General features: G+C 41.3%; 2 protein-coding genes across 2 annotated transcripts in view; both read left to right on the top strand.

Moving 5' to 3' along the window:
- The first annotated feature begins 4,136 nt into the window (after nucleotides 1-4,136).
- c5h1orf210 (chromosome 5 C1orf210 homolog) lies at nucleotides 4,137-11,976 on the top strand. The gene is made up of 4 exons (XM_071154707.1): nucleotides 4,137-4,315; nucleotides 9,789-9,913; nucleotides 10,420-10,930; nucleotides 11,120-11,976. The coding sequence occupies exons 2-4, from the start codon at nucleotides 9,803-9,805 to the stop codon at nucleotides 11,530-11,532; spliced, it is 1,035 nt and encodes a 344-aa protein (XP_071010808.1). The 5' UTR covers nucleotides 4,137-4,315; nucleotides 9,789-9,802; the 3' UTR covers nucleotides 11,533-11,976.
- A 258-nt stretch (nucleotides 11,977-12,234) lies between these two features.
- The window catches only part of LOC139409491 (AP-1 complex subunit mu-2-like), an 85,205-nt gene continuing 83,193 nt past the window's right edge, over nucleotides 12,235-14,246 (top strand). The window contains exon 1 of the mRNA XM_071154706.1: nucleotides 12,235-12,390. Within this exon, the coding sequence (XP_071010807.1) occupies nucleotides 12,349-12,390 (42 nt within the window). The 5' untranslated portion in view covers nucleotides 12,235-12,348. The remainder of the gene's footprint in view (nucleotides 12,391-14,246) is intronic.

Raw genomic sequence — 14,246 nt, 5'->3', positions numbered from 1 at the left:
AAAGATTTCCCAAGCTTTAAACATCCCAAGGAGCACTGTGCAAGTGATAATATTGAAATGGAAGGAGTATCAGACCACTGCAAATCTACCAAGACCTGGCCGTCCCTCTAAACTTTCAGCTCATACAAGGAGAAGACTGATCAGAGATGCAGCCAAGAGGCCCATGATCACTCTGGATGAACTGCAGAGATCTACAGCTGAGGTGGGAGACTCTGTCCATAGGACAACAATCAGTCGTATATTCCACAAATCTGGCCTTTATGGAAGAGTGGCAAGAAGAAAGCCATTTCTTAAAGATATCCATAAAAAGTGTTGTTTAAAGTTTGCCACAAGCCACCTGGGAGACACACCAAACATGTGGAAGAAGGTGCTCTGGTCAGATGAAACCAAAATTGAACTTTTTGGCAACAATGCAAAACGTTATGTTTGGCGTAAAAGCAACACAGCTCATCACCCTGGACACACCATCCCCACTGTCAAACATGGTGGTGGCAGCATCATGGTTTGGGCCTGCTTTTCTTCAGCAGGGACAGGGAAGATGGTTAAAGATGGATGGAGCCAAATACAGGACCATTCTGGAAGAAAACCTGATGGAGTCTGCAAAAGACCTGAGACTGGGACGGAGATTTGTCTTCCAACAAGACAATGATCCAAAACATAAAGCAAAATCTACAATGGAATGGTTCAAAAATAAACATATCCAGGTGTTAGAATGGCCAAGTCAAAGTCCAGACCTGAATCCAATCGAGAATCTATGGAAAGAACTGAAAACTGCTGTTCACAAATGCTCTCCATCCAACCTCATTGAGCTCGAGCTGTTTTGCAAGAAGGAATGGGAAAAAATGTCAGTCTCTCGATGTGCAAAACTGATAGAGACATACCCCAAGCGACTTACAGCTGTAATCGCAGCAAAAGGTGGCGCTACAAAGTATTAACTTAAGGGGGCTGAATAATTTTGCACGGCCAATTTTTCAGTTTTTGATTTGTTAAAAAAGTTTGAAATATCCAATAAATGTCGTTCCACTTCATGATTGTGTCCCACTTGTTGTTGATTCTTCACAAAAAAATACAGTTTTATATCTTTATGTTTGAAGCCTGAAATGTGGCAAAAGGTCGCAAAGTTCAAGGGGGCCGAATACTTTCGCAAGGCACTGTATATCCACATAGAGGAGGTAGAGTATATAAATGTAGGAGGAGGTACAGTATATAAATATAGGAGAAGGTACAGTATATAAATATAGGAGAAGGTACAGTATATAAATATAGGAGGTACTGTATAGAAATATAGGAGAAGCTACGGTATATACTGTACATTTAGGAGGAGGTACAGTATATACAATATAGGAGGTGGTAGGGTATATACAACAGCCCAGAGAATTAGACAAAGACAGAGCTTGATTCTTTGGAAGAAAACACAGATGTATTAAAACGGGAGAGAAAAGCATGTCTGATGTTACAAAGAGGGAGGTGAAATGAGCAGCAAGCAAGTGAGAGTGAGAGAGACAAAACCATGAGCTATGTTCGTCAGCTTGAGCACAGGAAGTAGTGCTGCTGGAGCTGATATGTGTTCAGGAAGTGGCTGGAGCATGGGGCAGGAATCACCCAGCGTGCACCCCGAGGCAGCCTGGAGCAAAGGCATAGACAGGAAAGCCTATGTGTCTCCTGTCTGCCTTCGGGGTGTTTGCTCAGCCCTCTGCCCACGGCCCAGGGAGCAGGGACTATACTTCCCATCAGCCAGTGGGGAAAGCAGCTGGAGCAGGGACTATGTAGTTCTCATCAGCCAGTGGGGGAAAACAGCTGGAGCTGTGGACGGTCGCCACCGACCCAGCATGGAGTGCTTCCAACCAAGCCAGCGATCTAAGGAGAGTGTGCTGTATTAATAGTGATGCGTGCTGATGCACAGACAGTCCTTGCTCTGGTATCTAATCTAATGTGCAGTTTTCTGCAGAAGCCTGTTTGATGTCCTGATATGCCTTGTGTTTTACTGTTTGACAAGCTACCTAGATGTGTATCATCAGGATGTATGAGGTAGCCCAGGTTCGATTCCCACCGGTTCAAGGGCACACCCCTAAAGTATACCCTTCACCTTGTATATTTACAGTACATGAACACCTGCTGTGGGGTTTACTACAGAGATGCAGATACAGATCTATTTTCCTATTGTGTAACTATGCAGAAGGGTGATTAAAGCTATTTTATATCTGAGGGCCACCCAGTCCTATGAAGTGTGAGTCCACTCAATCCTTTGTGTGGGTACTGTTGTGTCCCCCAATGCTTCCCAGTGGGTTTCTACTTTGCATCAGACTATTGTTATAGCCTGCTAGTTCACACACTGGGTGAAGAACCCAAGCCAAACACTGAAGTGATAGAAATAATTGATTAACACATCACTTGGACAAATCACTTTCCTCACAGAGCCCACAGTTTCTGGCGGTTTCCACCTCAAAAAGAAAGTGAATGTTCTTGCAATTGAATACAAATGTCAAAGATCTAAATTTGTCTTTCCAAACTCCAGACTAGCTTTTGGATAATGAAGTCAAGCAATTGAAATGTAACAAAACTAGCAGTTATGACCTTAGGCACCTAAAATAGAGAAAATAAAGAGCATTATGTGTCTTCACCTGTTGTGTAATATGTGGGAGCCAATCTAATATCCAGACAGCACAACCTGGACGTAGCATGGTAAATTTAAATCAGTCTCACTCCGTTTTGTATGATATGTTACAAATTCCAATTTGCTGTGGCTAACGCTAACGTTAGCTAGGCAGCTAATGCTAACATTAGCTAGGCGGCTAACGTTAGCTAGGCTAGGGGATAAGGTTAGAGGAAGGGTTATCTAACATGCTAGTAGGTGCAAAGTAGCTAAAAAGTATTACCAAAGTTGCTAATTAGTTAAAATACTGAAGTTGTCTGTGATGAGATTCAAACACGCAACCTTTTTAGTTGCTGGACGTTTGCGTTACACACCCACCAATCCACTGTGGCATACCATCCTCCTTTTGTTTTTGGCTTGTAACCATACCAACAGTAACATATCAAACTCATTTCAGTGTCCCGGATGTACTTTTACTATGTTACATCTAGTCTATGAGACCAGGCTGAACAGTGAAAAACAGAAGTCCCTTAATGACATTCTAAGTGCCTAAAAAAAAACAGCCCAGCCTGTCCCCCTCTCCATTGTAATGTACTGTACTGTACACACGTGTTGTTATTTCCTCTGCTTTACAGAGGCAGTGAGGCCATCACAGCTGTCTTACAGAGGGAGCTTGACCACTGACCTCAACTGCCATACCACTGGGACAAACAGCATGAGTCCCTGGAGGTACGGGTGGGAAACCCCACGACTCCTTCACTGCTGAGTGGCCAGTTTGCAGGTTCATGTTCCTTAGTGCACACAGTAGCAAATTGTTTTGCAATAGAAGACAAAAGCAAGCATTTCTTATTAGACCAGTTCAGGTAGTCCCTCCGTTTGGCGCCTAATGACTATGACCCTGCTGTCCTGCCATCTGCCTCCCCTAACGAGCCGAGGCCTCTTAGGAACGTGTTAGAAGCACAAGAGGATTGGAGGCCTGGAGTGCATAGTGCAGGTTCGGCGCAGAGAGCAGGACAGGATGTGGCCCTATTGTTTTCTGGATCCCCCTCTTTTCCTTCCAAGGGTTGCAGAAGGCCGCTCTCTCTCCCTCAAGGCCCGAACATCTTAAGTAAACAAAAAACGCTTCACATGTATCTTGTCTGTTTCCCTCTCTCAGATCCAGACGTTTTCAGAGATAGGGTGGTTTTATAAGAACAAAGCAAAATGTGTCTGTGGGGTGCGCTTTATTAAATGTGCAGTAGCGTCTGTGCTATATCATATCCTGACTGTGTAAATGTGAATGTGTAATGCCGTGTAAATAACATGGGTTCTCAGCTGTGAACCCAGATAACAGGAACAGTGTTCTGTGTGATACTGACTACTATTGTGTATAAACATTGTGACATAAGGGAGGACAAAGCATGTCATTTTATAGCAACCACGTTGTTATTGAATTGACTATCGACTCTGATCAGGTCTGGTGTAGTACCATTGGATAAAGGCAAGGGAAAGAAGGAGGGAGAGGCGAGCACACCTATGTAGTTACAAAGTTACTCATTAACGTAAGTCCTTCAGAACACGATCGAGGTGAACGCACCCCTTTCAACCTTTGCACAACAAGCCTCCATTTTATAGCAAAGGCGTAATACAAACTTACAGTGACAATGCTGCATTAATGTGAGCTATAAGGAAGAGGACATATTGTTACCTGGGTTTCAGGTACATACAGACCAGGCTGGCCAGGTAGGACACTTCTAATGAGCGGAATTTCTCTAAATGTTAACCTTTGGGGCTGTTTCCATTTGTCAACACTGAGATCATATGACCTCCCAATTCTCTTATTGATCATTTAGTACTGTGGTTATGGTAATACAGTATGTTGGTATATTTCTATGACATACTAGTATAATAACCAAATGCAAACAACCCTTTGACCAATCTCAACTACAGTACATCAGTAATTATGTTTTGACGGCTATTTACGAGATATAATACCATGAAAGTGGATGAATGAGAGAGAAATGGATATAAGAATGCATGTTGCTCAGCCAGGCAGTCGTGCCCACATATTGTTACCCAACATTCGCTGTTTTGATCAAATAAGGCTAAACCTTCGACAGCCAACGTCTTGATAATAATGTAAAACATTGTTCATTCGGGGAGGATGATGTGGTGAGGTCTAGTTACATTAACAAGGAGACGCAGTAAGCTAAAGGTCTGTCCAATGCATTACTCTTTGATCCCACTAACCTCCAAAGCTGAAGATATTAGTATCTGGTGTATTTGTTTCTAGAAGTTGCTTGGCTCTATTGCTGACACTGTGTAGGCTTTTAAACAAATGTTAGAAAGGATTGTGCCTATTGCCAGTTGCTTTGTTTATGACTTGCTGTGGGATTAACAGAGTTGCAGATGTGAAACTCATTAACCCACAACAGTCTAAGCCGGTGGAGGGTTCTACTAAGCTATATGGAATTGTTTTAAGAAGGTCATACCAAGGATCATTTCTAGTTATTATTTGATTTTGAATTTTAAGACCCCTTGAAGTATAAAAAATCATATTAAAACATTATGTGATGAAAATGTTAATTTGGCCTTACTGGTATTAGCCCATACAAACAAATTGAACAACACATTCACCACATGGAAAAACAGATAGTCCCCCAAAGAATCGAAAGGAAGTTTGTTCTGAAGTATCGGTCCTATATCTCTCAGAAACATTTTATTACATTTAACCCCTTATTTTTTGTCATGAAACAGTCTCCACATATACACTACATGGCCCAAAGTATGTGGACACCTGCTCGTCGAACATTTAATTAAAAAATCATGGGTATAAATATGGAGTTGGTCCCCCTGTTGCTGCTATAACAGTTTTTCACTAGATGTTGGGACATTGCTGCTGGGACTTGCTCCAATTCAGCCACAAGAGCATTAGTAAGGTTGTGCACTGATGTTGGGCGATTAGGCCTGGCTCGCAGTCAGTGTTCCAATTCATCCCAAAGGTGTTTGATGGGGTTGAGGTCAGGGCTCTGTGCTGGCCAGTCAAGTTCTTCCACACCAATCTCGATAAACCATTTCTGTATGGACCTCGCTTTGTGCACAGGGGCATTGTCATGCTGAAACAGGAAATGACCTTCCCCAAACTGTTGCCACAAAGTTGGAAGCACAGAATCATATAGAATGTCATTGTATGCATTAGCGTTAAGATTTACCTTCACTTGAACGAAGGAGCCTAGCACCAACCATGAAAACAGCCCCAGACCATTATTCTTATTCCACCAAACTTTACAGTAGGCACTACACATTGGAGCATGGTGAAGCATGATTCATCACTCCAGAGAACGCGTTTCCACTGCTCCAGAGTCCAATGGCGGCAAGATTTACACCACTCCAGCCGACCCCTGGCATTGCACATGGTGATCTTAGGCATGTGTCCGGCTACTCGGCCATGATTAACCCATTTCATGAAGCTGCCGAAGAACAGCTCTTGTGCTGACATTGCTTTCAGAGACAGTTTGAAACTCAGTAGTGAGTGTTGCAACCGAGGACAGACAGTTTTTACGTGCTACGCGCTTCAGCACTCAGAGCTCCCGTTCTGTGAGCTGTGTGGCCTACCACTTCGCGGCTGAGCCGTTGTTGCTCCTAGACGTTTCCACTCCACAGTAACAGCACTTACAGTTGACATGGGAGGCTCTAGCAGGGCAGAAATTTGATGAACTGACTTATTGGTAAGGTGGCATCCTATGACAGTGCCACGTTGAAAGTCCCTGAGCTCTTTAGTACGGGACAATATACTGCCAGTGTTTGTCTATGGAGATTGCATGGCTGTGTGCTCAATTTTATACACCTGTCAGCAACGGGTGGGGCTGAAATGGCAGAATCCACTAATTTGAAAGAGTGTCCACATACTTTGTGTACATAAGTGTATTTCCATTCGTTTTTTCAACTGGTACCGGGGTACCTTCAGCGGAGTCTTGTGAGGCCTGAGGGCGTCCTAGAGCAAAAAAACCAACATCTACAGTTGAAGTCGGAAGTTTACATACACTTAGGTTGGAGTCATTAAAACTAGTTTTTCAACCACTCCACAAATGTCTTGTTAACAAACTACAGTTTTGGCAAGTCGGTTAGGACATCTGCTTCGTGCATGACACAAGTAATTTTTCCGACAATTGTTTACAGACAGATTATTTCACTTATAATTCACTTATAATTCACTCACAATTCCAGTGGGTCAGAAGTTTACACACACTAATTTGACTGTGCCTTTAAAAAGCTTGGAAGCCTCCCGGGTGGCGTAGTGGTCTAGGGCACTGCATCTGGGTTCGGGCCCAGGCTCTGTCGCAGCCGGCCGAGACCGGGAGGTCTGTGGGGCGACACACAATTGGCCTAGCGTCGTCCGGGTTAGGGAAGGCTTGGCCTGGTAGGGACATCCTTGTCTCATCGCGCACTAGTGACTCCTGTGGCGGGCCGGGCGCAGTGCACGCTAACCAAGGTTGCCAGGTGCACAGTGTAAAAACTGGTTGAATCTACATTGTTTCTATGTCATTTCAACCAAAACATTCAATGTGACGACGTTGAATCAACATGGAAAACTGATTGGATTTGAAAAAGTCAGCAACATCAGAGAATTTAGTGTTTTTAACCTAAATCCAATGACATTGTGAAATGTTTTGTTGATTTTATGTTGAATTCACGTTTGTTGACAACTCAACCAAATGTAAATTAAAACAAGACTTTGTACTGACGTCTGTGTCCAGTGGGCTACTACACACATAGCCTTTTGTGGGCTCCTGGGCTTCCCATAGCTCCCAGGCGTGGTGTTGTTGTGCCTTTACTGTGCGAGGACAGGAAGAGATTAAGAGATCCCCACTCGGGTCTTTACAGCCAACCATGCTGAGCTTAATAGCAGAAGGAGGAGAGGAGAAGAAGCCTAATGGCAGAGCGACCAGCCAGTAGGCCCCCTCTGTGAAAAATCTCTTTGGTGCCAAGAGGACTCAGGCCGGGATCAGATTAAAAAACAAAGAGAGAAGAAAGATACACAGTCACAGATGTGAGAAGAACAACATAAAAGCAATCTGCAGAACAAAAGCTATTGTTAATGTGTGTGAAAGAGCTCTTCAGTCTTTAACTAAATGCTTTAAATCTACTTTTTATTGTATAGAAAATGTGTACACACCCCTGCATAGAAAATGTACAAAACATGTGGGAACACTAAACTGGTACTCTTGTCTTTGTGAGAACATGCCAATAGACAATCTTCAGAATGTGCAATGAGTCTGCGGATCTGTATATAACATAATGAGTCAACACTGCATGCAAACAAATGTAAATTTAGCACATTTGCTTACAGAAGAGTATAAGAGGTCACTGGTTTTAGTTATGTCAAAAAACTGTTTATATTTCAACACGATTCTGGTGTATTTTAGGGCCAGTAATTTTTCCTGGGCAGGTCACATAACTTGTTGGGGGCCTATGTCAGTATGGTCACAGGCCCTATGAGTCTGGGTACAGTGAATAAAATTGAATTTATTTGGGGTTATAAACATATGAAACAAGATGTAGAATGAATTCCCAGAGGATAAAGTATGAATTAAAACACTTGTCTCAATGCAGTTCTAGTTATCTAGTTATTATTTCTCAATGCAGTTCTGGTTATCTGGTTATTAATTCTCAATTCAGTTCTGGTTATTAATTCTCAATTCAGTTCTGGTTATTAATTCTCAATTCAGTTCTGGTTATTATTTCTCAATTCAGTTCAGTTATTATTTCTCAATTCAGTTCTGGTTATTATTTCTCAATTCCGTTCTTGTTATTATTTCTCAATTCAGTTCTGGTTATCTAGTTATTATTTCTCAATTCAGTTCTAGTTATTATTGCTCAATGCAGTTCTGGTTATCTAGTTATTATTTCTCAATTCAGTTCTGGTTATCTAGTTATTCTTTCTCAATTCAGTTCTAGTTGTTATTGCTCAATGCAGTTCTGGTTATCGAGTTATTATTTCTCAATTCAGTTCTGGTTATTATTTCTCAATTCAGTTCTGGTTATCTAGTTATTATTTCTCAATTCAGTTCTGGTTATCTAGTTATTATTTCTCAATTCAGTTCTGATTATCGAGTTATTATTTCTCAATTCAGTTCTGGTTATTATTTCTCAATTCAGTTCTGGTTATCTAGTTATTATTTCTCAATTCAGTTCTGGTTATTATTTCTCAATTCAGTTCTGGTTATCTAGTTATTATTTCTCAATTCAGTTCTGGTTATTATTTATCAATTCAGTTCTGGTTATCTAGTTATTATTTCTCAATTCAGTTCTGGTTATTATTTATCAATTCAGTTCTGGTTATCTAGTTATTATTTCTCAATTCAGTTCTGGTTATTATTTCTCAATTCAGTTCTGGTTATCTAGTTATTATTTCTTGATTCAGTTCTGGTTATTAATTCTCAATTCAGTACTGGTTATTATTTCTCAATTCAGTTCTGGTTATTATTTATCAATTCAGTTCTGGTTATCTAGGTATTATTTCTCAATTCAGTTCTGGTTATTATTTCTCAATTCAGTTCTGGTTATCTAGTTATTATTTATCAATTCAGTTCTGGTTATTATTTCTCAATTCAGTTCTGGTTATCTAGTTATTATTTATCAATTCAGTTCTGGTTATTATTTATCAATTCAGTTCTGGTTATCTAGTTATTATTTCTCAATTCAGTTCTGGTTATTATTTATCAATTCAGTTCTGGTTATCTAGTTATTATTTCTCAATTCAGTTCTGGTTATTATTTATCAATTCAGTTCTGGTTATGTAGTTATTATTTCTCAATTCAGTTCTGGTTATTAATTCTCAATTCAGTACTGGTTATTATTTCTCAATTCAGTTCTGGTTATTATTTATCAATTCAGTTCTGGTTATCTAGTTATTATTTCTCAATTCAGTTCTGGTTATTAATTCTCAATTCAGTTCTGGTTATTATTTCTCAATTCAGTTCTGGTTATCTAGTTATTATTTCTCAATTCAGTTCTGGTTATTAATTCTCAATTCAGTTCTGGTTATTATTTCTCAATTCAGTTCTGGTTATTATTTCTCAATTCAGTTCTGGTTATCTTGTTATTATTTTTCAATGCAATTTTAGTTGTGTCAGTTTGATTAATACTTAGTTGTGACTCATTTGTCAGTCTGATTAATACTTAGTCTTTGTCTGTCCATCTGTGATTCCTACAGGAAGCGGGGGAACCATGGGGTCCTGGGGCCACGGCCTGTGTGTGGTTTTGTGTTTCTGGGGAACAGTTAGCGGGAGCATGCTTCAGAGTCGCACTGTTGGCCCGTGTACTGTCAATACTGGCACGGTAAGAAAGACACACAGCTTTCTTCTTCTCTCCATTTTCTTCTCCTCTTTTTCTTGCCATTGTTCAGTTCCAAGCAGTCACGTGAGGAAAACACTATGGGGAATTTCCTGTTTGAGACAGTTTCCCTGTTGTTGATCATAAGATAATGTTACATCTGGGAGTGAAGTCTGATTCGTTACAGGATATCAACATAAGAATTATGTCAAGATTGGGGTTCTCTTTGAGCGAATTGATTTGTTGTTCACAACTTTATTTGTTATACATTAGATGTTTTTCTTTATCTTTCGTTTTAAAGTTACATGGAATATTTATTTATCCGCACCAGACAGTTGCAAAGACTCCTAATTAATTAATTAACACCACATTTTTTATTTACCCATATAATGGCTTTAGGGAGAAACTTCCAAAAATCATAAAGTTAATTTTACACTTCTTGATTCTTGCTAAATTGCAACCACAACATGGGAAGGGTTGGCTTGACCAATCTTGTCCATCTCTTCCCCAAGGCATCATTTAACTGCAGTTGGAGGAAACTGGCTCATATACCAACAGAGATATGGGACAATGCAACCACACTGGACCTCTCCCAGAATCACCTCAACTTAACTAACCCTCAACACCTCAGACAACTACAGAGGTTGGATAAGCTGGTTACCCTCAATCTCTCAGGCAACTACCTCCCTCTGCTGGGGAAAGACAACCTCTGCAGCCTCCCCTCCCTGCATACACTAGACCTCAGTGGCTGCCAATTGACTTCCATAGAGGCTGGAGCTCTGCATGGTTTACCCAGGTTAGGGAAGCTGTTTTTGGGGCACAACAGACTGCGAGTCCCCCTGTCTGTCTCCACTCGAGATATAGTAACTATATCCTTCCTGGATTTCCATGGGAACCAAGAGCTTGAGCGTGGCTCTGATGATTTGTCGACAGGAATCAGAAGACCATCTCATAGAAAACTGTTGGCGAATGTCCGTGAACATCCCAACACAACTCCAACGAACACAATGACTACAGCTAATGGTAAGGATCTCATAACAACTTACTTCTGCCTCATATCATCTAATTTATGTGTAGTTAAGTCATATCATATAATTATCAGCTGTCATAGAATTCTTTGATGCTTACTCAAGCGGTCTTGGCTGTTCTAGCTGTGATGTAATTCATAATAATGATTTGAACAGTAAAACCTATTCCCCTCTTGCCTAACAGGCACAGAGTCGCCTGGTCAGAGCCGCCCCACCCACAGTTGGCAATACTTGGTGGCAGTCCTTGTGACGGCAATCTCCCTCTCCCTCCTCATCGCCAGCCTGGCCAAATGCCAGCTGGTCCGCCGCTACCTAGCCAGCTATCGCCACACCCGTCTGACCGAGCAGGACACAGCCAGCCAGTGTGACCCCAACAGTCTGGAGGTGGGCTTCTCTATGTACAACCATGGGGGACAGGCACAGAGCCCCCACCCTGCTGCTGTCCCCCAGGGAGAGATTGACATAGAGGATGAGGAAGATGATGATGGCTTCATAGAGGATAACTACATACAAGCCAGCGAGAGGGAGAGGGCTAAGAGGGCACTTGAAGTGGAGGAAGAGGAGGAAGAGGATGATATGGACTTTACCATTGGCTAGGAAGAAAGGTAGAAGGTGGAAAGAGAGGGGAGAGAATGAGAGAGGGAAGAGAGAGAGGGAGAGTGGTCACTAGCCTATTTGGACACTGATTGGGGCCAATGCAGATATTAAACATAAGCATGTCTATTTCCATAATCTTTAGAGGGAGAAAACAGTCCAGAGACAGATTAATACAAAACTGATAAGAGCAATAACTAAATTTAGCTCCGCAATAGGGCACCTTTGCCTGTGTCTTTCAATGGATTTCAAAATTGGGCTGACTGTTGGTACAGACTTTGATAGAAATTTGTTCGAAAATTATTATTTAAAGTGGGTCAAATAATCAATTTGTTTCTGAGTTAGATTTTTTTAGTTTTACCAATGCATTTGATGTTATTTGGGTGTGCCTGCACTCCATTTTGTTACATTTGTAGATAAAATAAAACGTTTTCAAATTCAATAGGGTACCTGTTTTTCTTTCTGTAGAAAAATACATACAATTATCTTGAAACAGTTAGGCATATGCGTCGATCTATGATAATGTAATGCTTTATATAGTACAATAGACAAACACGCCTGATAGTAGCCTATGCATAACTTAAGCAGAATAGAAGAGAATCGATACCATATGTAGACCTAATAATTGATGTAGGATTGGTTTTGCATGCTCTGTTGCGTTGAAAGCTGCTTGACAGGTCTGACGACGAAATACTACCCGGAAAGAGCAGTGGCGTGCATTAGACAACAGCGCGTGAGATGGGAGATGCACTGAATGAAATGTTGTAAGGGATATTCAACGTCAAATATTTATATTTTTTGTGCTATTAGTTTATTAGGATGTCGGCGTCTGCTATATTCATCCTGGACCTTAAAGGAAAGGTAAGTTGAGACTTGACAGTCTACGTGGCACTGGCGGATAAGTTTATAGTTTGACATCGATTAGTCTTGCGTTGCTGTTGCGGTTTTAAGGAAGACTAGTTCGCATCGATCAACAGCGCCTGCATCTGCCAGTGTAGCGCAGAAATCCATGCGTAAAAGCGCACATAAGAAAATGAAAGAGCGGTAGGGCAGGCTATTGTAAAATGACATATTTGTTTTTTTTTCTTTTAATATTTACAACTAAATGTATTTGTTTCTCAGAATTCGTCACTAGCTATGTTTACAATAGCTTGTGCAGTGATTTTTTTGTTGTCGACATTTAAGAAAGTTCGCATAGAAAATAGATTCTACAATTGTCTGCGAAGGTGTTTCCATTGAACTATCTTGTGTCGATGAAAACAGCTGGACGTAATGACGTCACACCTAAAAAAGAAATCGACAAAAAATGCAGTGGTTGATGTGTTTTGATTACCCATTTAGGCAAATTGCGCATTAATACATGGGCGACAGCCTGCATGCCCTCCCTATCCGTTTAATGTCTATCCATTCGCGAAAGCCAGAATGGATAGAATTACAATAATGGACCATGGTGAAAGTTGCACTCTTTTAGATCTGAAATAATTGGATGGTGAAACTTGCCAACCAACCAGGAAATCGAGGCATAGCAATTCAGGCATTCTTGAAAGTCAGGCCAATCCTTATCCTGCAAATACATGTTTTTTGTTTAAACAAAATATTTAGCAAGCAGTAAAAATGTAGAATTAAATGTGGAGTGGAGCTTATATACTAAACAAAAATATAAACGCAACATGCAACCATTTCAAATATTTTACTGAGTTACAATTCATATAATGAAATCAGTCACTGGAAATAAATGAATTAGACCCTAATCTATGGATTTCACATGACTGGGAATACAGATATGCATCTGTTGGTCACAGATGCCTTTAAAAAAAAAGTAGGGGTGTGGATCAGAAAACCAGTCAGTGTCTGGTGTGACCACCATTTGCCTCATGCAGCGTGACTCATCTCCTTTGCATAGAGTTGATCAGGTTGTTGATTGTGGCCTGTGGAATGTTGTCCCACTTCTCTTCAATGGCTGTGCGAAGTTGCTGGATATTGGTGGGAACTGGAACCCGATGTCGTGCATGTCGTTGTACACGTCAATCCAGAGCATCCCAAACATGCTCAATAGGTGACATGTCTGGTGAGAATGTAGGCCATGGAAGAACTGGGACATTTCATTTTCAGCTTCCAGGAATTGTGTACAGAACCTTGCGACATGGGGCTGTGCTAAAACATGAAGTGATGGCGGCGAATGAATGGCACGACAATGGGCCTCAGGATTTCATCACGGTTTCTCTGTGCATTCAAATTGCTGTCGATAAAATGCAATTGTGTCCATTGTCCGTAGCTTATGCCTGCCCATACCATAACCCCACCACCACCATGGGACTCTCTGTTCACAACATTGACATCAGCAAACCGCTCACCCACACGACGCCATAAACACTAGCTGCCGTCTGCCTGGTACAGTTGAAACTGTGATTAATCCGTGAAAAGTACACTTCTACAGCGTGCCAGTGGCCATCGAAGGTGACTATTTACCCACAGAAGTTGGTTACGACGCCGAAATGCAGTCAGGTCAAGTCCTTAGTGAGGACGATGAGCATGCAGACGAGCTTCCCAGAGAAGGTTTCTGACAATTTGTGCAGAAATTCTTTGGTTGTGGAAAGCCAGTTTCATTAGCTGTCTGGGTGGCTGGTCTCAAACGATCCCGCAGGTGAAGAAGACAGATGTGGAGGTCCTGGGATGGTCTGCAGTGTGAGGCCAGTTAGACATACTGCCAAATTCTC

This window comes from Oncorhynchus clarkii, chromosome 5 (genome assembly GCF_045791955.1).
Source record: "Oncorhynchus clarkii lewisi isolate Uvic-CL-2024 chromosome 5, UVic_Ocla_1.0, whole genome shotgun sequence".
Lineage (NCBI taxonomy): Eukaryota > Metazoa > Chordata > Actinopteri > Salmoniformes > Salmonidae > Oncorhynchus > Oncorhynchus clarkii.
This window is presented reverse-complemented; position numbering and strand designations above follow the sequence as displayed.

Excerpts from the sequence above, each read along its gene's own strand:
- c5h1orf210 (XM_071154707.1), top strand. The coding sequence starts at position 9,803 with ATGGGGTCCTGGGGCCACGGCCTGTGTGTGGTTTTGTGTTTCTGGGGA. Across the intron at positions 9,914-10,419 it reads GTACTGTCAATACTGGCACG|GCATCATTTAACTGCAGTTG; the intron begins GTAAGAAAGACA and ends CTCTTCCCCAAG. Across the intron at positions 10,931-11,119 it reads CACAATGACTACAGCTAATG|GCACAGAGTCGCCTGGTCAG; the intron begins GTAAGGATCTCA and ends CTTGCCTAACAG.